Source organism: Budorcas taxicolor, chromosome X (genome assembly GCF_023091745.1).
Source record: "Budorcas taxicolor isolate Tak-1 chromosome X, Takin1.1, whole genome shotgun sequence".
NCBI lineage: Eukaryota > Metazoa > Chordata > Mammalia > Artiodactyla > Bovidae > Budorcas > Budorcas taxicolor.
In genome coordinates this window covers 112,025,643-112,050,262 of record NC_068935.1, presented here as the reverse complement: position 1 = coordinate 112,050,262, position 24,620 = coordinate 112,025,643, and the positions used below count along the sequence as shown (strand labels likewise).

Sequence of the window (24,620 nt, the reverse complement as noted above, 5' to 3'; positions counted from 1 at the left end):
GAAAATCTCAAAGGATTTATTCTCTAACCTAAAAATAAAGAGATTAAAAATAATTAGGTTTATGTGGTACATTGTGTTACATGTAGCATATCATCAAATAAGAAGAGATAATTCCTTAGGTTGTATTTGTATGGGTCAAATGTTATTAATCTAAATATTTCAGTACTTATATGAACGTCCTAGAAATTTGTTAATGCTCCCTGTTCATTATATATCCTGGTACTGCTCTGCCTAATATTAGACAATGGCAGCATGTTATCAGTCATGATTTCAGTTATTCCATTAAAATGGTGTGTACCACAGAAATCACAAAATTTCCTTGTCAAATGAACTTTCATCAGGTCTTTAACCATGATTATTTGAAGTCTTTTGTCATTTACAGAGATCTGTTGTTTTATTCTGAGTCTTCTCTGAAAGTGTTTCCTGTCAGTTTCAGGCCAGAATGCTTATCTTCAAGAAAAAGGGACTGTCTCCAAAACTCTTGGGAAGGACTATGCCAGGTACGCTAGGACACAGACTTCTGATAGCCTTGCTTAAATAACTTTGTGACCCATACCACTGGACTGAGTCAGGAATTCCAGAACTTGAGTGGAGAAGCTAATGGGTTTTAGGAAACTGCTAGCCCGAGAGCAAGTAAAACAAGAATCAATTACATAGAACTGAATGAATTGATTAAGGATGATTTGATTAGGGCTTTTTTCTTTTTTTTTTGGAAATATGGTTGATGCTTTAATGTTCCATTTTCTTAACATAAAGAATTCCTTTTTTCTTTTTTCCTTAAGCTATCTATAACTCATAGCAATTTAGCAGATTACATTTCTGTGAAAAAAAATGAAACATTATCTTTTCTCCCTGCCTGATCCCTCCAGAACTCAGAAACTTATCAAGTATTCTTACATTCATGGCAATATATTTATTTGCATAGGTTTAATAAGAATCTGTCCTTCTTGTAACAGGACATAATTGACAAAACTGATTATATAACCAAGACATTGACTGGAATGTCATATTTAAGAATGATGTACATAGAATCAGATATGACCTGACAGTTTTAGAAAACCACAGTTTATTTTATGGAGCCAATACTTACAAAGCCCTCTTGGAAAATCTGGCCTAGTACCTGGCTTACAGGACATCCAGTCTTCTAGATGAATGAGGAATGTCAATCCCTGGCAGGCTCAAGAGACCTTAGGATATTTTAAGGACTTCAAAAACAGAAGAATTGACCCCAATCTATAGGCATGGCAGGTAAAATCTGATGTCAAATTCTTGGTTTGGCTTCTTAATCCTATGAAACTTTAAAAAAGTCAAATCTGAAATTCCTTATGAAAATATTCAGCAAAACAAACTTTAAAGGGCCTATGTGGTAAATTATTATTCCTGCTCCATCTATGTAATAAAAGAGCCCAGCCTTATTTTGTAAACAAGAATAATCTGAGTATCTTTGATCAAATGGGAGGCTGCTATATGGAAAATTAGCATGTCTCGATATAAAACTATAGCACACCTTTGTGGGTAATTAGATTCTGGTCATCTTCAGTGTTTTTCAGCTATTTGACTTTTCTTTTGAAAGTGCATGATTTTGCTATCTACCTGTAGATTGTACTGGATCCTGCTGTCTGACACATTTTGTCAGTTATGACCAAATTTTCAATTATTTTCATTTCCTGCAATGTCTGGCCACCACTCTCCAAATTAATGTTTTCAATTTTTCTCCCATTCTCCTGTCTTGGCATGACTGAAGACTAAAAGCTGACTGTCCAAATCCCTATTGAGAGTCTAGATTTTCTTGGAGCTAAAATTTTACCCCTAGGGTCCAAAGAAGCTCTGAGAGCTGAAGCTGAATAACTTGATATATACTTCAAAAGACTCATCAGCACAGTAGATTATGTATGGACAATCTTCATGCCTAGAGCTGCTGCTGTATGGGCTACTCAGGAAGTTCACCAGAACTCCCACATCTTTCATTCTTTGCCCCAGGAAATAACCATGACTGGACAATCTTACTAAAACCTCTCTGATGTCTGTGCCATCACCAAAAACATTCAAACTGCAAACAAAGAAATACATCAAATGGCCATTGCTATCCTCGCTCCATTATCTAAAAATGCTTCTAGCACAACATCTAGGAATTTTCTGAAGTGGCTACCTTCTGGCTTCAGAGCTTGGTTTAAAGTCTGCTCTGACAATCTTTCTTCTTCTTACTTGCATGAAAATTTCCCTCATTAAACACTGATTGCTTACACCATCCTGCAAATATTCTCTACACTCAAGTCTCAAAGTCAGTTCAACTAGTCTTTCAACAACAGAATACTTCTAAAATGAAAGACATGGACTAGTTTTTCTAAGTTATTCAATCAGAAACCTAGCTTCCTTGAACACAAAAGGAACTGAAAAAGATGGCTGTAACATGCTCCTTTAGCTTAATTAAAATTTACAGAAAAAAAAATTAGATAGGTTTCTTCCTGATCATAGCACTGCATCTCTTTCCTTTGTACATTTACTTTAGAAAACTTTCTATTGTAAATTTCTTTACTGCCCTTTTGAGATGTAAATATTTTAGAACCCAGGAATATCCTTTCTAAGGATCTTGGAGCCATCCTTTTACAATGTTAAATATCCAGAAGGATAGTACTCTAACACCCATTCTCCGTGTGAGCAGAGTAGTTTACCTTCAATAAGTGACAACTAGCAAACACTAGCCTAATCAAACAAAACAAAACAAAACAAAACCGCCTCCCAGTTAATGTCCTCTAGTACTTCTCCCCTAGCTCATCTCAATGCTTAAAATCTTTCTTGCCTTTTCTTTCAACAGCGTTGAGTGCACTCCCTCTCCCCTATTGCAATAGACTTGAATAAAATCATACTTGCATGTTAAGTTGTCCTATGCAATTTTTCTTTGATAATACTAACAGCAATGTGAACACATGCAGAGAATTTTGGTGTTCAGATACTTTAACATTCAATCAATACAGTTGTGTCCTTTGGTATTTTTCAGTGTGAAACTGACCTTATAGATAACTAAGTGTCTTACATGGTAAGGAGGAGCCAGTACAACATTGTCATGCTTTTTAACAGGTCACAGGTGGAAAGTAATTTTCGAAGTGGGGGGAAGGCGGAGGAAGGCGGGGGAAGGGGGGACCCTCCCTGTCATCGATATGTGCATAATTCAGTCAGTAAGGCAACATAAAATTACATGTTCCTCCACCTCCTATTTTAGTAAAATGTTTGGAAAACAGTAGTTAGGCAGTTTCATGTCAAATAAGTAGGATGTCTCCAGGTCATTACTGAAAGTATTCATTAAAGATTAAAAGCATAAGACCCTTTATAGAAATTTTAACTGGTTCCTGGTTATTAGCATTCAATTATCATTTCTGAAATCGAAAATCAACGTATTGTATGTCTAAATCGAGAGTACATTTGAAAATCAAAATTCAAATTCATGCCTTCTAGTAGGCTGACTGATGGGAAAGGGCTGTGATTATGCCTAATTTTCGCCCTCTACATCACGATCTCATTGATTATGTTTCTCAGCTTGCTAAGGGTTCTGTGAGGTGATTTTCAAGATGAATATTGCTATTTGCAGGATTTCCTGAATAGGAATATTTCGGGAGTAAATTGCACAAACCAAGCGATGTGCAGTCAATTTTCACACCAGCATAAACAATGTATTAGAACAGAGCCCTTAAGGCTTTTTTTATTTGGGTTTCATTACACAGCTAGCTGCATTTCATCAATAAGCATGAAGTGCCAAGCAGGCAAAACTGAGGCTCTCAGAGGATATTGCATATTTTTCTAACAGGTACTCAGAGTTTGACTAGAGAAAACAAATGACCTAGATTGCAAGGCCTTAGGCTCTTTGTTTCAGAGGTGGCCATAGTCACCATGGCCAGAGAAGGAAAATTTGTTTAAATTTAGGAAGTAGAGGGTGCTTGTGTGTCTACTTTCTTTGCATTAACTCATTCCCAAGATATTTTTTAAAGTTCTTTCTTTCTCTGTATTAAAAAAATGGGCATGTCCTCAAAGCTATTTGTAAACTTTTTGGTTTCCAGCAGTTTGAAGTTAAGCCAAGTCCATTTTCCCCCTAATTCTTTTTTTTTATTTTATTTTTTCCCCCCTAATTCTTTAACTGAAAAAAAGTTTAATTTCTTTAATCAGAGGGCTACAGCAAGCTGTACAGATTAAAATCACACATCTTTTAACAGAAGAATTCCATGCAATCTTCATAAATCATTTATTAGACAGTGAATATAGATAGAAGCTAGACAAAGAGAAATAAAGAACTAGGTTGGCTAGTAAATTATTCACACAGGTCTTTATTTCTTGATTACAAGTTAGGGGTCTGAGAGTTATGGGAAGAACCTTTCAAGTCATCATATATATGATTTTATGATCTTTTCTGCCTGGGATACATCCACAAGCAGAAGAAAATGTCTAAAGGAATATTTTTGAAATCTACACTTCAAAGATGAAAAACTCAGGATATGCACAGAGGGCTGAAGCCAAGCAGTTTTTATGCCAGGGAAAAAGCAGCTGCCTTTCCCTTCAGTGATTTAGACTGAGCTGCAGGAGGGCAAATATCATGACTCTCTGAAACTATACGCAGCAGTGAGAGTGGCGTCTTGGAGCTTTAATAAAGGAAAGTGATTAACACAGCTGAGAGTAGCTTTCATGCTAAACTGCAGGGGCCCATTTGGCAGGAACCTATGGGCCATGGACAAAGACCCAATGAAAGTTTTTCAAATTTGTGAACCATTCTGATGTACACACACTGGGATAAAAGTTACTTTGGTTGAGTCAACAATATCCATTTGTATCAGATGATTTTGTTATCTTTCCTCTTAAATATATTCCATGTAGAGAGCTCATATTGAATATATTTTTCATCATTTTACTGAAGAAGCACAGTTTCACCACAGATTATATTTAAAAGTGAAGGAATGTGCTTTTATCTCTGAGTTCCAAAAAGCTATTTCTGGTTGGGAACAAAGAGTTGATAGCCTTTCCTCTTGTCACACTAACGAGATATTTAAGGACAACTTGATCCAAGATAATTGAGAATCTGGCTGAGGTTATTATTTAACTGTTCTTCTTTGTTGAGATTATTTACTGAGTAATGAAAAATCAGTATTGATGAGATACAGTTGAACTGGAGAATGGGCGCTAGTGAAATACCTCTCAGGACACCAGGTGCTAGCTAGGTGGAAGAGTTGAAAGGAGGCCAGAACTGATGACTTAAAATGTGATGTGCTTTGCACTCATCCAGTTTTATCCCTTTGACCACACATGACCCAAATTCAGGGTGACAGGTTCATCAGAAGCCACACCCTGGTGTCAAGACCTCCACTGTGTCATCATTGTACTGGCTATGCTGTTACTTTGTCCTGTATACCTTCTTACTGCTGCTGCTGCTGCTGCTGCTAAGTCACTTCAGCAGTGTGACTCTGTGCGACCCCAGAGACGGCAGCCCACCAGGCTCCCTCATCCCTGGGATTCTCCAGGCAAGAACACTGGAGTGGGTTGTCATTTCCTTCTCCAATGCATGAATGTGAAAAGTGAAAGGGAAGTCTCTTAGTCGTGTCTGACTCTTAGCGACCCCATGGACTGCAGCCTACCAGGCTCCTCCGTCCATGGGATTTTCCAGGCAAGAGTACTGGGGTGGGTTGCCATTTCCTTCTCCAGTATACCTTCTTAAATCTACCTAAATTTGTTCTGGATCAAGCCTATTGTGACTTGAATATAACTGTCAAACTGAACCCAAGACCATGCCACCGGTTGAGCAGCCTGGGTTTTGCATGGGTGAAATGATATCTACCTGTGACTTACAATACCATCTGCTCTTGGGGGTAGCTATCAGAATGGGAGATGTAAACATGTCAGGAAAAAGTAAGGTAAAAGTAATGTAGCGCACTTTGCAAATATCGGGTTGACACAAAGGTTTGTTTGGGTTTTGGCCAACCCAATATAACTCCTTTTAGTTGTGGCAAACCTTTCAATATCTCTCTCCTTTCCTCATTCCTAAATGTTCCATCCTTCCTAAATGTTCATTATATCTCTCTGAAAGATCCTCCTTATCTCCTACTGAAAGACCAACTGGACAGAGATAAAAACATGAGGCTATTATAATCCTGGAAAGTAAATACACTGAATAATTTGAGTCAATGAAGTAATTGACTCAAAGATATTATTTAACTTATTTAGTCTGAAAACGCCCATCATTACACTGATTTATGGATTGTGCTTTGAAGTGAATTGGTTTATGTGATTGAGTACTTAATGTTGTTGGCCCATAGGAGATCCAAAAACAAGGAATTATATTTGGGACAAATCCTTGAAATGGGCTCTTGGGAAGGGAGAAAAGAAAGAACAATCAGTGTGTACACGGGCATGGAAAGGAGGAGACAGTGGTGTGTTTGTCTGGATCCCTAAGCTTTCTTAGACCATCTCATTACCATTCTGGGTACCTCATTAATATTTTTATTCACTGATTTTAAAATGCTAACAAGTTACCACCATGCACTGAGTCCTGGGATAAGGGTGTTCAGAAATGAATGGGACAAGGGAGATAAGTAAGTAGACACCCTCTGCATTCAAAGAAGAATGTGATGAGATACTCTAAAATTTAAGTGCCAATCAATGTACAAAGGCTGTAAGAGATAGATACAGAGGTTTATAAGCAATTCTAAAAGTGTTTTTCACTCTACTAGGAGTAAGTTGAAGGTGTTCAAGAAAACAGGCATGGCATGAAACCACATACATAGAATGATATATAATTTGTTATGTCTTGAATACAAGAGGATGTAGTTGGCAGAAGAGGATAGAAAGGTAAACTGGAATAAGTCTGAGAGGGTTTTATAATGTCTACTAATGGGCTGATACTTATTTTGTAGGCACTTTGCCTTCAAAATGACTTCAGTTTTAGATAAGCAGTCTACAGACATGTTAAGTACAATTAAAGTAGGGATGGAAAGTGGATTATAATAATAAACATGATGAAGACATTCTAGTGATATGAGTTTAATGAAACGTTATTGCTAGTAAATGCCAAAAGAAAAAACTAAAAATGCTAGTCAAGTAATAATAATAATAATATTATAATTAACATTGTATATATTTTATATATATCTTATATATATAAAGCATATATATGCTTTATATATGTATATAAAATATGCTTTCACTAGCTGAAGAAGACTCTTGAGAGTCCCTTGGACAGCAAGGAGATCACATCAGTCAATCCTAAAGGAAATCAACCCTGAATATTCATTGGAAGGACTGATGCTGAAGCTGAAACTCCAATACTTTGGCCACTTGATGCGAAGAGCCGACTCACTGGAAAAGACCCTGTTGCTGGGAAAGATTGAGGGGAGGAGGACAAGGGGACGACAGAGAATGAGATGGTTGGATGGCACCACCGACTTATTAGACATGAGTTTCAGCAAACTCTGGGAGATACTGAAGGACAGGGAAGCCTGGAGTACTGCAGTCCACGGGGTCACAAAGAGTTGGACAGAACTGAGCAACTGAACAGCAACAACAGCATTATAAAAATGAGAAATGGAATATTTCCTGCCATATCAATAAACAAGCATGTCACAGTCACCGGCAACTACTGTCCTCCAAAGTGAGCCAGTGAGCTCTTACTACATTCAAGAATGAAAAGAATATCTGTCATCTAGAATCCACTCCCTATAATGAATCCTGAGGAAACTCAGGATATGAAAATACAGGATACTGGCCCCAGAGAGCTGAGGTGCTTAGCAAAGGAATGATTTCAGTGTGCCCAAACTCTTGCATCTTCCCATACATAGAAAGGTGCTAAATTTCTTAACTTGCAATATCTGGTTTTCCTTTTTTTGACAATAATCTTTCGATGTGCAGACTACCTGCCCTTTGTTGCAAAACTTCTATATAATCTGGCTCTGTCCTTCACCTCCTTAGAGCAGTTCTCTCAGGGTTACTCGAGATGCTGCCTCCTGGGCTTAAGTCCTAAAAATTTCCACTGAATAAACATAACTGTCAATTTGTAGGTTATGAACATCCTTTTAAGTTGACAACAACAATGATAATGATAACAAATGAGAGATTTACTTCAGCGATATTCCCACTCTTGTAAAATAATGTTTAGTGCAAGAAGTCCTTACCTTAATGTCAAATGGTCCTGTTTGATTTGGTTGGTTGTAAATTTCCAACTGACTCCTAATAGGAGACAGCCACAGAAGCAGATGATTTAATTGCTCTTCAAGCTGTCCAAGGTCTTTTATGTGAGCCTCAATTTCTCCTTGTTTCTCAGGTAAAATCCTAGAAACCTACAAGGAAATAAAAAATTCAAGATTCATGATTTAAATTTAAAAAATAAATATTTCCAAAAACTACTGTTTTGAAATATAGAAATTTACTGAATTTGGTATTTTAACAGCATAATATTGATGACTTACATGTGTTCTATGTTAGGATTTAATTCATGTATGACAAATGATTGATTAATAATCTTTCCAAAAATTCTATGCTTTGAAGGCAACAAACCTTTCTTTTTAAAATTCAAAACACACAGTCACACAAATGCACACCCAACTCCGACTAATGAAAGTAAAAGAGTGTATTCTTCATTTTCCCACTCATTCATTAACGTAATGGTGTCTTGCATATTATATGCCAGACACTCTCTCTTTATACTTGCTTCTAATGTTCTTTTACGGTCAGGAAAATTGTACAAGGAAATTCTTTCATCTGCGAAGAAAACTGGTGATGTAAGCATTTTTGTGAACTGTAGTTTGCGAGCTCTAATATAACCAAGTAAAACAGAATCAGATGAGTGGAAATAGAAAGTAAAAAAACTTTTGAATTAAATTATAATGGAATGATTATCAGTAATTTTTATGAAGTGCCAAAAAACATGTTTAGAAGTTTCTCATTTAATATCCTCTTTAATGTGCCCAACAAATCTGTCACGTCGATACTATTATCTCAACTTTATAACTTTCTATAATTTTGTCCTGGATTGAAAATTTGAAATAACTTGGGAAGCAGTGTGGTATGCTGTTCAACATCATAAGGTGTGGAGTTAGGCTGCTTGGTTTCAGATCGTGGTTCTGTCCTTTTCATACATTTTGGTCAGGTTTTAACTCCCAAAGCCTCCTCTACAGAATGGGGGCAATGGTAGAACCCACTTGACAGGGTCACAGTAGGATTAAATAAAGTAACCCATGCAAATAGCCTAGAGCAAACAGAGTGCAGACACAGAGAATGGACTTGTGAACATGGAGGGGAAGGAGAGGGTGGGATGAATTGAGAGAGTAACATATATATATATATATACACTACCATGTGTAAAATAGAGAGCTAGTGGGAAGCTACTGTATGACACAGGGAGCTCAGCTCAGTGCTTTGCAATGACCTAGAGGGGTGGAATGGGGGTGGGGTGGGAGGGAGGGGATACATGTATACTTATAGCTGATTCACATTGTTGTATAGCAGAAACAAACACAATGTTGTAAAGCAATTATCCTCCAACTAAAAATAATAGAGAAAAAGAGAGCAATATTCTGCATGACAGTAAATGATAATAAAATCATTAGCGATTATTGCCCAAGCTCAAGTGTAAGCAGAGAGCCAGGAAAAGCAAGAATAAAGGCTTTTTCTTCAGATTTTTAAGGGCTAAAACAGATAGCAACTCTTTATGGTATTATTAATAATACTCTTCTAACATAACATTACATTATAATGTAATATGACATTTATATAATATGTAATATAATGTAGTATAACATAATATATACATTATAATATAATCTTCTAATATAACATTACACTATAATACTTAATCAACTTATATGCAGAGTACCTCATGTGAAATCATGCTGGATGAAGCACAAGCTGGAATCAAGACTGCCAGGAGAAATATCAATAACAGATATGCAGATGACACCACCCTTACGGCAGAGAGCAAAGAGGAACTAAAGAGCCTCTTGATGAAAGTGAAAGAGCAGAGTTAAAAAGCTGGCTTAAAACTCAATATTCAAAAATCGAAGATCATGGCATTGGTTCCACCACGTCATGGCAAACAGATGGGGACACAATGGAAACAGTGACAGATTTTCTTTTCTTGGGCTCCAAAATCACTGCAGATGGTGACTGCAGCCATGAAATTAAAAGATACTTGCTTCTTGGAAGAAAAGCTATGACAAGCCTAAATAGCATATTAAAAAGCAGAGACATCACTTGGCCAATAAAGTTCCTTCTAGTCAAAGCTATGGTTTTTCCAGTAGTCATGTATGGATGTGAGAGTTGGACTATAAAGAAGTCTGAGTGGCGAAGAACTGATGCTTTTGAACTGTGGTGTTGGAAAAGACTCTTGAGAGACACTTGGACTGCAAGGAGATCCAACTAGTCAATCCTAAAGGAAATCAATCCTGAATATTCATTGGGAAAATAACTTGGGAAGCAGTGTGGTATGCTGTTCAACATCATAAGGTCTGGAGTTAGGCTGCTTGGTTTCAGATCGTGGTTCTGTCCTTTTCATACATTTTGGTCAGGTTTTAACTCCCAAAGCCTCCTCTACAGAATGGGGGCAATGGTAGCTGAAGTTACAATACTTTGGCCACCTGATGCAAAGAGCTGAAATGTATTATGACTACATTTGTATATATTGTGCAAAATGCATGCAAATGCATGAGTAATGGGCTAATATCTAGCCTGGGCTGATGTAGGACAGCCTGGGACTGACCTTAGACTTCCACAACAATGTTTTCTTGGGACATGAACTTTACGATGAACAGGAAATCCCGTATCTGGCTTGCTTCTTATATGGAACTATGTCTGGATTGGAGAAGCTGGGAGTTGAAATACGGCCCATGGGCCTATATGACTAAAATGGAATAAAGTACAGCAGGGAAATAGAGGATGTGGCTTCTATCTAAAGTGACCTGCAAATAAATGAACTGAGATACCAAAAAGTACATTTCTAATACAGTCATCTGATACTAAAAGGGATTGCTATTGCTGTTGCTTAGTTACTCAGTCCTATCTGACTCTTTGGGACCCTTTGGACTGTAGCCTGCCATGCTCCTCTGCCCATGGGATTTTCCAGGCAGGAATACTGCAGTAGGTTGCCATTTCCTTCTCCTGGCGATCTTCCTGACCCAGTGGTTGAACCTGCATTTCAGTAAAGTGGATTACTAAGGTTCATAACATTTCTCTTTCGCTAAATATTTAAAATAAGATTGGTTAGATAATTTTTAATCTGAAGAAAAGTGAAAAAATAAATTAAGTGACCTGTATAAACTCTGGTTTTCATCCCTGGCAGCTTTTCCCTGTGTGGATGAGTCAAAAGAAGCAACATGTGTGGGTAGCATGGAATGTCTGGCCATGCATAATGAATCATGAGGCTGTATCGGCTTTGTCTGACTTGTATCCTGCTATAAAACCAAGTAAATGTAGTATTAGATCAAAGCTTATGTGGATTTCATGAGGACATCTACGGTGCTGAACTATATTTATACATGCATGTGAATGTGCGTGTGTGACAGCTGATATCACAAATATAGTACCATGCATATATCATCTAATAATACCCTCAACTTATCTTTTCCAGCATCTCTAAGAAGGGAACTAAACAGCTTATTTTTATTGGATCATTTTCTACTCACAGGTAAATGTAAAAAGCATTTTATTGCTTCAATGTACAGCATTTAAGAGTCACTAGATTCCAACACTACTGGAGATAGAAGTCATAATACATTCCTAAAATCTCTAAAATCAAGTGTGAACTCACTTTTATATCTGATTACAAAATAGTTCATGCTTCATTTAGGCTTTATAGTTATGTGCAGAAATCTGGGTAACCTTTAGCTAAGATAGTAGGTTTCCTTCTCATACTCCCAACTCATCCCTTCCTGGTTATAGAGATAGAACCATCCCTGACATAAAACAATGCAGTGGGTGAGATCTAACATCTGGAATAATTAAAGGATTGCTTACAATGAGATTATGGGGCACAAGGAGTTTTCAGCTTAGTTATGGAACCTATACTGGACATATCCCCACAAACCTATGCTTCCCACTATCATAGCATTTACCTTATACTATTTAATTTGTTATTTACATTTAATTTAATAACTAGATTCCTACACAATGTAGATCTTCAATAAATATCAGTTGAATGCAAGAAAAACAATTTCCAGACTCAGGATTAATTTCTTTTTTTCTTAATGTAAGAAGCAAAACATGTCCAGAGTAGTCAACAACATAAAAACATGTAATTTTATCCTCAAGTCAATCTTAAATTAACTTTAATCCTCAAGTCATCTTTAATTAAAAATCAAAAATATTAGTAAATTGGACTATATAAAAATCAGAAACTTATGCATGGTGAAGAAATCTAAAAGTAAAGTAAAAGGAAAAATGACAAATTATGAAACAAAAATTTGTGACAGATATCTCAGATACTGTGTTAATTTCCTAACCCATAAAGAGAGCTTCTGCAAATTAGTAAGAAGAAGGCCAACAACCAAAAAGAACACAGGACAAAAGTTAAGGGCACTTTGAGGAAAAGCAAAAAAAAAAGAAAACACAAATGGATTTTAAACATACAAAAAGAAGTTACTCTTTGGTTACAATGAGAGATCTGAAACTTCCAAATACTGTATGGACAAAATAAACCCAAGTCTAAAACACCTGGCTGCCAAGGCTGTGGGAAATTCAGACTCTTATACATGGGATGTACATATTGGTGTACCTCCTGTGGAAGGCAATTTTGGCAATATTTACCATATGCATATAACCTTTGACCCAGAACTTTTACTTCTAGGAATTCATCTTGTAAGTATATTTCTGGAGTTAAAAATTAATGTTTGGGGATGTTAGAGCAGGTGGTAAATGGGATAGGGGATTTTCACCATATTTTTTGAAAAATAAAAGTTTTACCTTTGCAAAGAAATAAGTTAATTTAGAAAGGAAAGCTACTAGCTTTTGTTGCTACCAAAAACAGTGTTGAGAAATTATACTTTATATATTTTAGTAGCAAATCATTATTAATAGGATATAACATATCTAGTGTGGAGTAGGAAATGGCAGCCCACTTCAGTATTCTTGCCTGCAGAATTCCATGGACAGAGAAGCCTGGCAGGTTACAGTCCATGCTGTCACAAAAAGTCAGACATGACTGCATGCATGCACAAACACACACACCGTATCTAAAGCCATCAGTCAAAAATCTGATTATTTTTCTAGGACAGTATCACTAAGTTAATCATAGGGTGGAATTTGAGGCCTTCTAGCATATAATTACCGTGTTCCCTCTCTGCCCTTCAAAATGGTCTTTAGGAACTAATGGCTTCTTCTATACAGTTCCTGGAAAAAGGTAACAGATGTGAATAATTTATGATGCAAACTAAGAGTTCTGTTTTGTGTCAGTTTCTATGTGCTTTAAAGTAATTTATTGTTATATTTACTACTTAATATTCTTATCAAAATAGGGGACAGAGACACTTTACTACCAAAATATGTCATTTTTCCTAGTAATCTTTTTAAGTATTAAAAAACCATGCTCTTCATACAACACGCACTCTGTGGTGAAAGAAAACAATTAAAGACATTCAGTTCCTTTATGTCTTAATTTAGTATCTAACTAAAACTTGACCTAATTTCACAGAAGATTAGGCTTCCTTTTCAGTTCTTGAATATTAATATCAAATGTGTAGAAGTGTTAATATTAAGATAGATAGAGGTGCCTACTTTACAAATAAACAGATACTAAATGTTGACTTTGTATCTTAGATCACAAATATTCTAGAGAAATTAGTGTTAAGTGTAAAAAACATTAATAATGATAGAATAAACTGCTGGTGTGGAGAAGCCCTTTAGAAGTGACAGGAATGTGAATAAACTATTAAATATAATATTTGCATTGTTCACATAGAAATTAAGGCCAAATAGCAGAATTAAAACCAATAACTACTGGGAATATGTGTGTTGTCTATCAGCCAAAGGGTAATATTATTGCATATAAAAAGATCCTTCAAAGGGTGAAGAGAGATGGATAATCTACTGGAAAACTGAATAAAGAATATAAATAGGAATTTGACAAAAAATGCAAACAGTCAATAAACAAGAGAAAAGTCCAACCACTAAGTAGTCACTGAAATGCGAATTAAAATAGCAATGATATGCCACTATTTGCCTATTATATTGCTTTTTAAAAAGGCATTTGTCAAAATTCTAGAAAGTAAGTGCTCTTATGATGAATTTAAGAGCATTAATTCTTACTTTTGTGGGGAGTAATTTTATAATTCATACCAAAGAGCAAGACTTCTACCCTAAAAACTATAAACATTATTCAGATATTAAGGAAAATTTGAGCAAAGAGAGGAATATACTTTTTGAAGGTTCCAATACTGTAAATATGTTAGTTCTCTTCAAATAATGTGTAAATTCAATGCAATCCTAATCAAAATTACAGCAGCTAGTTTTTAATAAAATTGATATCACAATTCTAAGATATATATGGAATTGCAATGGGTCAAAAATGTCTAAGACAATTTTGAAAAAAAAGTTTAAGAATGTTTATAAGCAGATGTCAATATTTATTTGAGTTAATTATGTGTGATATGGCTGAGAGAACAAATAAACTACATACATTTATTTAATTTATGACAATGGTGCCCACTTTAATTTGGTGGATTGTGGATCAAAGTTTCAATACCTGGTTCCAGATTAATTGGATAGTATCTTGACTCTTACTCTACACCACATACAAAAAATCAATTCTTGATTGCTGCAGACCTCAGTGTAAAAGAAAACACAGGAAAATATCTTGATGATTTTAGGTGAAGCGATTATTTTTAAAATAAGACATAAAAAGCAGTACCCCTGGTGGCTCAGCAATAAAGAATCAGACTACAATGCAGGAGCTGAAGGAGCTGCCAATTCAATCCCCGGGTCGGGAAGACCCCTGGAGGAGGACATGGCAATCCTCTCCATGGAGTGCAGAATGGAGAATTCCATGGACATAGGAGCCTGGCGGCCTACAGTTCATGGGGTCGAAAAGTCAGACACGATTGAAGTGACTTAACATATGCACATGCATAAAGGAAAAGATTGATACACTGAACTTCATTCATCAAGACATATTATTAGGAGGGGAAAAAAAAACAAGGTTTAAGTTGGAAGAAGATATTCACGATGCATCTATCTGACAAAGAACTTGTATTAAAAAAACTCTGACGTCTATGAGAAAAAGACAGGTAACTGTTATTTTGTTCCCAATGGGCAAAAGATTTGCACAGGAACTTGACATTCGTGGATGCAAAAATAGCTCTAATTATCAGATGCTCACAAATTAAAACACAATGAGGTACCAGTTCATATCCACCAGAATGGCTAGAAGGAAAAGGAATGAAACTGTATCCTCTTGATGAGGATGTAGACCAACTGGAACTCATACACTGCTCATGAGAGTGAATTAGTACAACCATGTTGGACGACTGTTCAGTGCTATTTCCAAAGCCGAACACACACATATCTTATGATCCAGTCATTCTATTTCAAGTATATAATAAAGAAATGTGTGTGTATATATGCAGGAAAGGGCATGAACCTCATAACAGCATTATTTATAATAGCATCATACTAGATACAACCCAAATGTCTACCAACAGTAGAATAGATAAACTGTGATATATTCACACAATAGGATACTATAAAGAGAATAAGAAAACAGAGTATGGTACATGAAATAGTATAGAAAAATCTCACAAAAATAATGATGAACAGAATTCAAACATAAGAGCATATACTGTATGATTCCATTTATATTAATTTCAAAGACAGGCAAAACTAATAGAGGTGTCCTAAGTCAGCAGAGTGCTTATCCTTGGGTGAAGGTGGTAGCTGGGAAAGGCTTAATAACTGGGAAGAAACACAAAGGAGACTCCTAGGGTAATGTCTGAATCCTTGATCTGGGTACTAGTAGCATGGGTATAAAAACTCAAAAAAAGCCATCAACTTCTCTTGTTATTGTCTGTGTACTTATTCTCGATGTGTTCACTTCTTGTCCTTCAATTTAAAAGATCCAATGAAAATATTTTTAAAGCCTGAAAAGTATCCATTCCTTCTAATTAACCCATGAGGAAATTAAAGCTCAAAACTATAAATAATCTAAATCTACTAGTAAGTGGAAAAACTCGGCCGTAACCATAAGCATATAGGTTTTTCTGACTCCAAATTCTACTTTTCTTTTCCCTTCTAAAACATATGTTCTACTATCATTCCAATCTAACATATTATTTCATAAATGGAGTCTTAAAATTCATACTTTTAAAAAGTTTTCACTTTTGTGAGAACAATCTATACCCTTAATTCTCATTATCACTAATGAGATATACACTTAGATGTCAACTTTATTATGAAATAATATAAATGAAATGTAGTTCAACATATTTCGGATATAAATACATTTTGAAAACAAAAGAGCTACTATTTGATATTTGGTAATTCATGACTCTATTATATGAGACTATAAGAAAAACTAGATTGCTCATTGAATAAATTGTTGGATTATGATTAATATGAAATCATGATTAAATGATCTTCATATAACTGCAATAGGTAACTTCTGTATTTTGGTAGATTTGTCATTCATTTTTAAATGTTCTTTTACTTTTGATGTAAAAGTTACCATTTGTATTTAACACCATAAAGAGACCAATTTCAGTTTGTAACAATGTAAAACTTTCTAACATAATAAATCAAATAAGCAAAAGAAAAATCAAAACCCAAATCAATTCATCTTATATAATTTTACAGACACTCTTAAGAAAAAACCATTGTCATACATCAATAGGAAAAAGATCAACTTGTAAAAAACAAACTGAACAAGCATCAGAAACAGACAATTCATGAAAGAAGAACTATAACTGACTATAAGTCTATTAAACCATTTAACTTCGCTAGGAACTACAGAAGTGAAATTCAAGCAGTGAGGTTCAAATCAACTGCACCTATTGATTTGGCATAGTTTTAAAAATTTTATCTTAAGATACTAAATGGTGGTATCATATAATAACAATAGTTCAGGGAACTGGGTCTCCTCATACATTGCTGGTAAGCAAGTATATTGGAATATCCCTAAGGGTTGGGGCTGGGAATGAATGGGGTAGAGCTTTTCCAGTACATATCTAAATATAAACATATTCTTACACTTAGACCAGAAATTCTATTTCTAATAATTTATCTTAAGGTGACAACAATGTGTACATAAACTATAGGAACACAGCCTCATAGAGATGTAAAGCGTTTGAAATAGCTTACATGCTCACCAACAGGTATGGGTTAAAAATTATGAAACATCCATCCAGTGAAATACTCTGCAGTAATTTAAAAAGTGACATTGATGAATATTTAGTGACATGGGGAAATGTACACTGTACCAAAAGTTTAATAGCTACAGTTTCTGGTAACAGATTATTTTTTCTGAGTTGTATTATGAATTTTTCTGCAATGAATATGTATTGCTTTTTAATAACAAAATGACTATTTTACATAGATACACATGTATCCTTCTTCTATAGAAACAGAAAACTGGTGTGGTACTTATAATGTGTTCAGCGTTATTCCAGGTGTTATTGATAAATCAACAACATTTAGTAATAACAGTTCTATGATGTAGGTGAAAGTGAAAGTGAAGTCGCTCAGTCGTGTCCGACTCTTTTTGATCCTGTGGACTGTAGCCCACCAAGCTCCTCCCTCCATGGGATTCTCCAGGCAAGAATACTGGAGTGGGGTGCCATTTCCTTCTCCAGGGGATCTTCCCGACCCAGGGATCGAACCCAGGTCTCCCACATCGCAGGCAGACGCTTCAACCTCTGCACCACCAGGGAAGCTGGTACTAGTAGGTATGATGTAGGTACTAGTATACTATTGTCCCCATTTTACACATGAAAAACTGGCTCAGAGAGGCTGAGTGACTTGCTTAAGGTCACACAGCCAAAAAGTAGTAACTAAACCAGGATCTGAACCCAATATGAAGTTTGGAAGCACATGCTCTTAACCAGTGTACTATTATATCTCCCTTTATATGACTTTGACAAAACACACTGATATGAGTACAAAAGGAAGTCCACTTTATTTCATAGCATTCCCTGAAATAAATTCCTTTAGTTACTGATTGGATCTTAGTATAATTTCTTCATAACTCTGAAAATATGTGGAATGATAAAGTCCTATTGACCTCTTCCAAATCAAACTACCAAATTAAATTTCCAAAATTCCACTCGTTTTACTTGCTTAAATCATATGACTGATTTGCAATTTTCTCCAAATTTTTTAGTCCGCCTTTTGAAGAAACAGCTTTCAACAATTTGACCTTCTCTACTATTCACATCTTTCTAATTACAAAACTCCATTTCGGTGAAAATGGTGACTTCATCGTTCTTGTTCTGCCCCTTGGCTTTTCTTCCTTCTATTCCTCTCTCACCATCCACTCTGTCATTAAAATGCCTTCTTTTCTCTTAATAAAGTATCTTTTCTCTTAATTGACACATATAAAACTCTCCTCCATCCTTCATGTTTTGGTTAATGAAAGTGTGACCTCCTCAGAGAAGATTGCCTAATTCCTTTGGATGGAAATAATTATTCTTTCTAAAAGATTCTACAGCATTTAACATCTATGCTACTTCATCTGACTCTGTCAGTTAATGCTTTTTTTTTTTTCTTTACTATTCTCTTTTAACTTGTATCTTCCTGCCTTATCTCTCCCCAAAGCTTAAATACCCACACATACAACCACACATCACGCACACACATAGCCTTGACTGAATTTATATATTTGTATACCCTTATCATCTTTCTTCAATGGACATGGATCTGAGCAATCGCCAGGAGCCCGTAAAGGATAGGAAAGCCTGCCGTGCTGCAGTCCATGGGGCAGCAAAGAGTTGGACATGACTTAAAGCCTGGACAACAACAACAAAAACCACCTTCCTTACATGGCATACCATTTGTTAAATGACCAATCATACAAACCAGTCAGTCATTTGCTACTAGGACACAGAAGAGAGAAGGTGAAGCTGACGAATAGAAGCAGAGCTCTCTTCAAAGTACTTTCTGTCCTCGCATATGTCGCATTTCTAACTCTGCTTCCTGTTTGAGTCAACATGTGAATGCCCAAGCTCACTAGAACGGCAAGAACAGGTCTTGCCTGGCAGCTGCTCTGGTGAAATGTGACTCAGGGAATACAGGAGTATGAAAGATAAGTCGAGAGGATTAAGGAATACATGTAGAAGACTCGATTCTTGATGTATTTTCTTGTTAGCTATGTTGGTGTCATGGATTTTGGAGCTAAAGACTAGATTTATATTAATTACAGTACTGGCAGGAACATTCAGTTAATTCAGTGGCTATATACCTAGTAACTGCTTTTGTTCAGGCCACTGCCCTATATACTATCCATAAATCTATTATCTTTTTTATTGATTCAAGTCACCTATTGTATGGTTAAGTATAAACCTTCACTGCCAACACGAATTCACCTTGAGAACAGCTAAATAACAGTACATTCCAATGCAGCTTAAACAAATACTGTCTTGTCAACCAAGGTTTTTTTTTTTAAACTTCCAAAATTTCGTAATATCAATTCAATAATTTGTATAGAACATTATCTTTCTTCAGATAAAACACATTTGGTGTGGAATATTTGGAGACCTCATTTTACCATGTATATTTTCTATCTCAATAGATTAGAGCTACTAGAGAACCTGAACTTAGGAAAGATATTCTTAGGCACAAAACTCAATCATTTTTCACAAGTGATCTCCTGGTAAAATATCCCTCACTAGGAAGTCATTTCTTTTCTTTCACTCTGGAAACCTAAAACAATAATGAATATAAAACTGAAAAATGCATTATGGTTATATGCCACCAGACATTTAAAAATTATAAATGTATATGTAATTTTAAAGTGACAAATTACAATTCATTTATAGGACAGTCACTCCCGCCCCCCAAACTCCATGGCATAACTCTTGGGATCTTACTTTAAAAGTAAGTGGACTGCCTTATGACCCAGCAATCCCTCTGCTGGGCATACACACCGAGGAAACCAGAATTGAAAGAGACACATGTACCCCAATGTTCATCGCAGCACTGTTTATAATAGCCAGGACATGGAAGCAACCTAGATGTCCATCAGCAGATGAATGGATAAGAAAGCTGTGGTACATATACACAATGGAGTATTACTCAGCCATTAAAAAGAATGCATTTGAATCAGTTCTAATGAGGTGGATGAAACTGGAGCCTATTATACAGAGTGAAGTAAGCCAGAAAGAAAAACACCAATACAGTATACTAATGCATATATACGGAATTTAGAAAGATGGTAACGATAACCCTGTATGCGAGACAGCAAAAGGGACACAGATGTATAGAATAGTCTTGGACTCTGTGGAAGACGGAGAGGGTGGGATGATTTGGGAGAATGGCATTGAAACATGTATAATATCATGTAAGAAATGAATCGCCAGTCTAGGTTCGATGCAGGATACAGGATGCTTGGGGCTGGTGCACTGGGATGACCCAGAGAGATGGTATGGGGAGGGAGGTGGGACGGGGGTTCAGGATTGGGAACTCATGTACACCCGTGGCGGATTCATGTTGATGTATGGCAAAACCAATACAGTACTGTAAAGTAAAATAAAGTAAAATTTTAAAAATAAGTAAATAAATTAAAAAATAAAAGTAAGTGGATTTTCTTTGTAAAGTATGTGGCTGTTACAAGGTTTAAAGATCTATATTTCCTATACTGCTTCTAATTTTAAGAGGAAGTAACATTTGAAGATTCCTGTATCAAATCACAGTGTATATTAGTTTCATTGCATAACCACATGATGGCCACACCTGAATTTTGTTATTGTTGCTGAAGATCTGAAATGCATAATACATGATGAGGTAAGTGAATACTTCTAGGGAGATTTCAAAGTCAGTAAAATTTGATGTACAATAAATAGGTTTGCAGTCCTTGGAGAACTCTGCCCTTATTACCACACTAAACCCACATTAGCTTTTAAATAAACCTTGGTGTTCACAGGCAGTATTCTTGTTCATTAATTTCTTAGTTTGCAGTAAAAACAACTCACTCCATGGTAAAATAATCCTTAATAATACACACAGTTCATGGAAAATATTTTTTGACTGTTCACCTTGATTCGAACCTCCTGTAAAGATAGGAAACAAGTCCTATAACGGCACCCAGAGGCATTAGACAAGTAAAGTGAATTGGTGAAATTGATTTGCCCAAACTTCAATAGCTATCATTTATCTTCTAAATGGATTTTATAGGGATTTACACCCACCTAACTATCCACCTACTCACACACTCTTTACTACATAATGTGATTTTGATCACATACAGTTTAAACCCTAAGGACAATAAAACTCACAAAGAAGTTAAAATGTAATTTTATATGATATATACACACCATAGAATGTGTTGTTACAAATTAACCCCATATTTTTCTTTCCCCCTCTCTCCCAGCTCATACTGATTCTAAAACAAGGAAAGAGCTCTTTGATTTTCACAATCTTTCATCAGCAGTCTTTGTTCTTATTTACTTAAAGGACCTGTTCTTATTTACGTAAAGTCAGCAGCCTGACTGATACAGAAAAAGGTCCTTCAGGTTCTTAGCTAACATTGTCTTCTATTTTGTGTTTGTTTTGTTCATTAGTTTACTTGACCAAAATTCATGGGAAACTATGCCATGATTTGTGTAATTTTATTCAAGCAAGTAGAATCACAACAAATTATAGCTGCTTCATATTTACTAAGATAATCCTTGAGGTATCAGTTAAAATTGGCTATTTTAATAATAGAATTTTTAAAAAATCAAAACCTTTTTTGTTAATTTTATGTAAATCATTGTATTCCAGAATATGGACTTTAGAGAAGAAAGGGGGGAGGGAATATACTGCATAATCACATATCCGCAATTTTAGAAGTTTTCTTTTAAAAAGATCTTAACTGTTTAAATATAACTTTAAACTTAAATTGGTTAAAATTAAATACAATTTAAAAATCAGGTTTTCAGTTGTACTTGCCACACTTACAATGCTCAAAACCCACAAAATATTGGCTGGTACAGATGGAAAACAGCCATCACTACATAAAGTTATTCTGGACAATGCTACAAGCCATATTGCAATTCTTGCTTCAGGATCAATGTGCCTAAAAGACTTATTAATCCTCATGATTTCTTTTTAAAGCAGAACCAAATATTTTAGAAAAGGATTAATCCAGGAGTGTTCAAATACATAAACATATTTGATAGTTCTGCTGATATGACAATGGACTGCTGTTTTTCATTTCAACATTTTCTGGCTAGAACATTTGTTGTTTTCCAAAACTCATTTCTTCAGAGAAAGAAATTCAGCACGTTGAAAAGGAATCCTATCTCTTTGCCATCTTCTGAATGAAATCATTTTATTATGTTTAAAAATATCAAGATTACAAACTATTTTTGTAACAAATGATATAATCCACAGAGCTCACATTTATATTTTCTCGGTATAGTAGTCTATATTGTTGCAAATTGATGCATTATTGTTATTTACACCATGAAGCAAATGCATATTGCACTACTCACAAAATGAAACATGCCTGACAATGAAGAAAATCATTGTCCCTGGGAGTTTTAATCTTACTGATAAATAAAATAATGATGTGATATAGAATAGTCACTCCTGGAAATGGTGATATTGGCGGGGGAGGGGGTGTTCGTTGGTACTGAATACAAAAATGGGAGGATGTGTCACTGGCATATGGTAAATTGAAGCTTTGCTAGATATGTAGACAATACGAGGAAAGAGAATAAAGCTTGAAGGTGGATGGGTTCTTTCATGTAGCCGGAGGGCTTCCCTAGTGGCTCAGATGGTAAAGAATTTGCCTGCAATGAGGGAGACCTGGGTTCGATCCCTGGGTTGGGAAATTCCCTGGAGGAGGGCATGACAACCCTCTCCAGTATTCTTGCCTGGAGAATCCCAATGGACAGAACAGCCTGGCGGGCTACAGTCCATGAGGTTTCAAAGAGTTGGACAAGACTGAGCGACTAAGCAGACACACACACATTTAGCTGGAAGAGAAAAAAATGCAGAAGGGAATGTGAAGAAGAAAATTTGATTTCTTTGAGGGGAAAAGAAAAAAAAAAAAAACACAAAACATGGGCAGAAGTCAGGGCCAAAACAATGATGTTTTCTGTCGGCATTTTTGCTCTAAGCCCATTTCAACCATATCATTCAGTCATTTCAACCAATACTTTGGCTACCTGATGTGAACAGCCGACTCATTGGAAAAGATCCTGATGCCAGGAAAGACTGAGTGCAGAAGGAGAAGGAGGCAACAGAGAATAAGATGGTTGGATGGCATCACTGATTCAATGGACATGAGTTTGAGTAAACTCTGGGAGATAGAGAAGGACAGGGAAGCCTGGTGTGCTGCAGTCCATGCGGTCACAGTCAGACATGGCTTAGTGACTTAGTGACATTTCAACCAGGGTCCAAGGTCAAGGGCAGCAAACTATGGCTCATGGTTCAAATCCAGCTACCACCTATTTCTACACAGTCTGAGAGCTAAGGATGTTTTACATTTTAAATAAATGACAAAAAGTCAAAAGACACATGATATATGAAACTAAATGAAATTAAATAAAATTCAAATTTGTGCCCATGAATACAATATTATTGGGACCTGGTGATGATAAAATTCATATTTTAAGACAACAAAAATTTTAAACTACATTTTTTCTCTGCCCATTTGGGCCTCCTCTCTCCCCTCTAGTGTCCACTATGCATCTAAATTATGCATTAACTGATCTCCTCAACCACAGAAATACCTGCTTAACCATAAAGATCAATTTTCCTTTTTCTGGTGTCAGCCATAACTCCTTAGAAGATAAGAATCCTTTCTCGATCTTATAAGGGATCACAATGACCCACCACTTGCCTTGTATATACAGACTTCCCTGGTATATAGGAGCTTACCTAGTGGCTCAGACAGTAAAAAATCTGCCTGCAACGCAAGACCTGAGTTTGATCCCTGGGTCAGGAAGATCCCATGGAGAAGGGAATGGCTACCCACTCCAGTATTCTTGCCTGGAGAATTTCAAGGACTGGGGAGCCTGGAGGGCTATAGTCCATGGGGTTGCAGAAAGTCAGACATGACTGAGTGACTAACACTTTCACTTGGTGAACTTTTTGTACAAAGACAATACATCATTTCACTTAAAGATTGCAATTGCCTCAAAACAGACTAAGTCTGATGACTTGGGGAGATACTGGGTTATACCTAATTGAAGCTCTTAGTTATGACCTTATTAATAGTCTTAGCTATATTAGTTGTATTCTATTCTACAGGATTATTATTTCTTGAATTACCAAATGTGTGACTGGGCCTCAGATAAAAATAATAATGACTTACCAATTTGATACAATCAATTCAATATGTATTTCTAGAAGATCAATCATTGCAATAGTGTAAAAAAAAGCCTCCCAAACCTTGGTCGAAATCAAGACCCAAAGAGAAAGGATTGTAAATAATGCTGCCAACCATCTATTTCTATAAGAAGCAAGTCATT

General features: G+C 35.9%; 1 protein-coding gene across 1 annotated transcript in view; it reads right to left on the bottom strand.

The window, feature by feature from the left end:
• The window catches only part of DMD (dystrophin), a 2,235,978-nt gene that overhangs the window by 782,557 nt on the left and 1,428,801 nt on the right, over positions 1–24,620 (bottom strand). Inside the window, exon 48 of the mRNA XM_052663429.1 lies at positions 8,145–8,309. Within this exon, the coding sequence (XP_052519389.1) occupies positions 8,145–8,309 (165 nt within the window). The remainder of the gene's footprint in view (positions 1–8,144; positions 8,310–24,620) is intronic.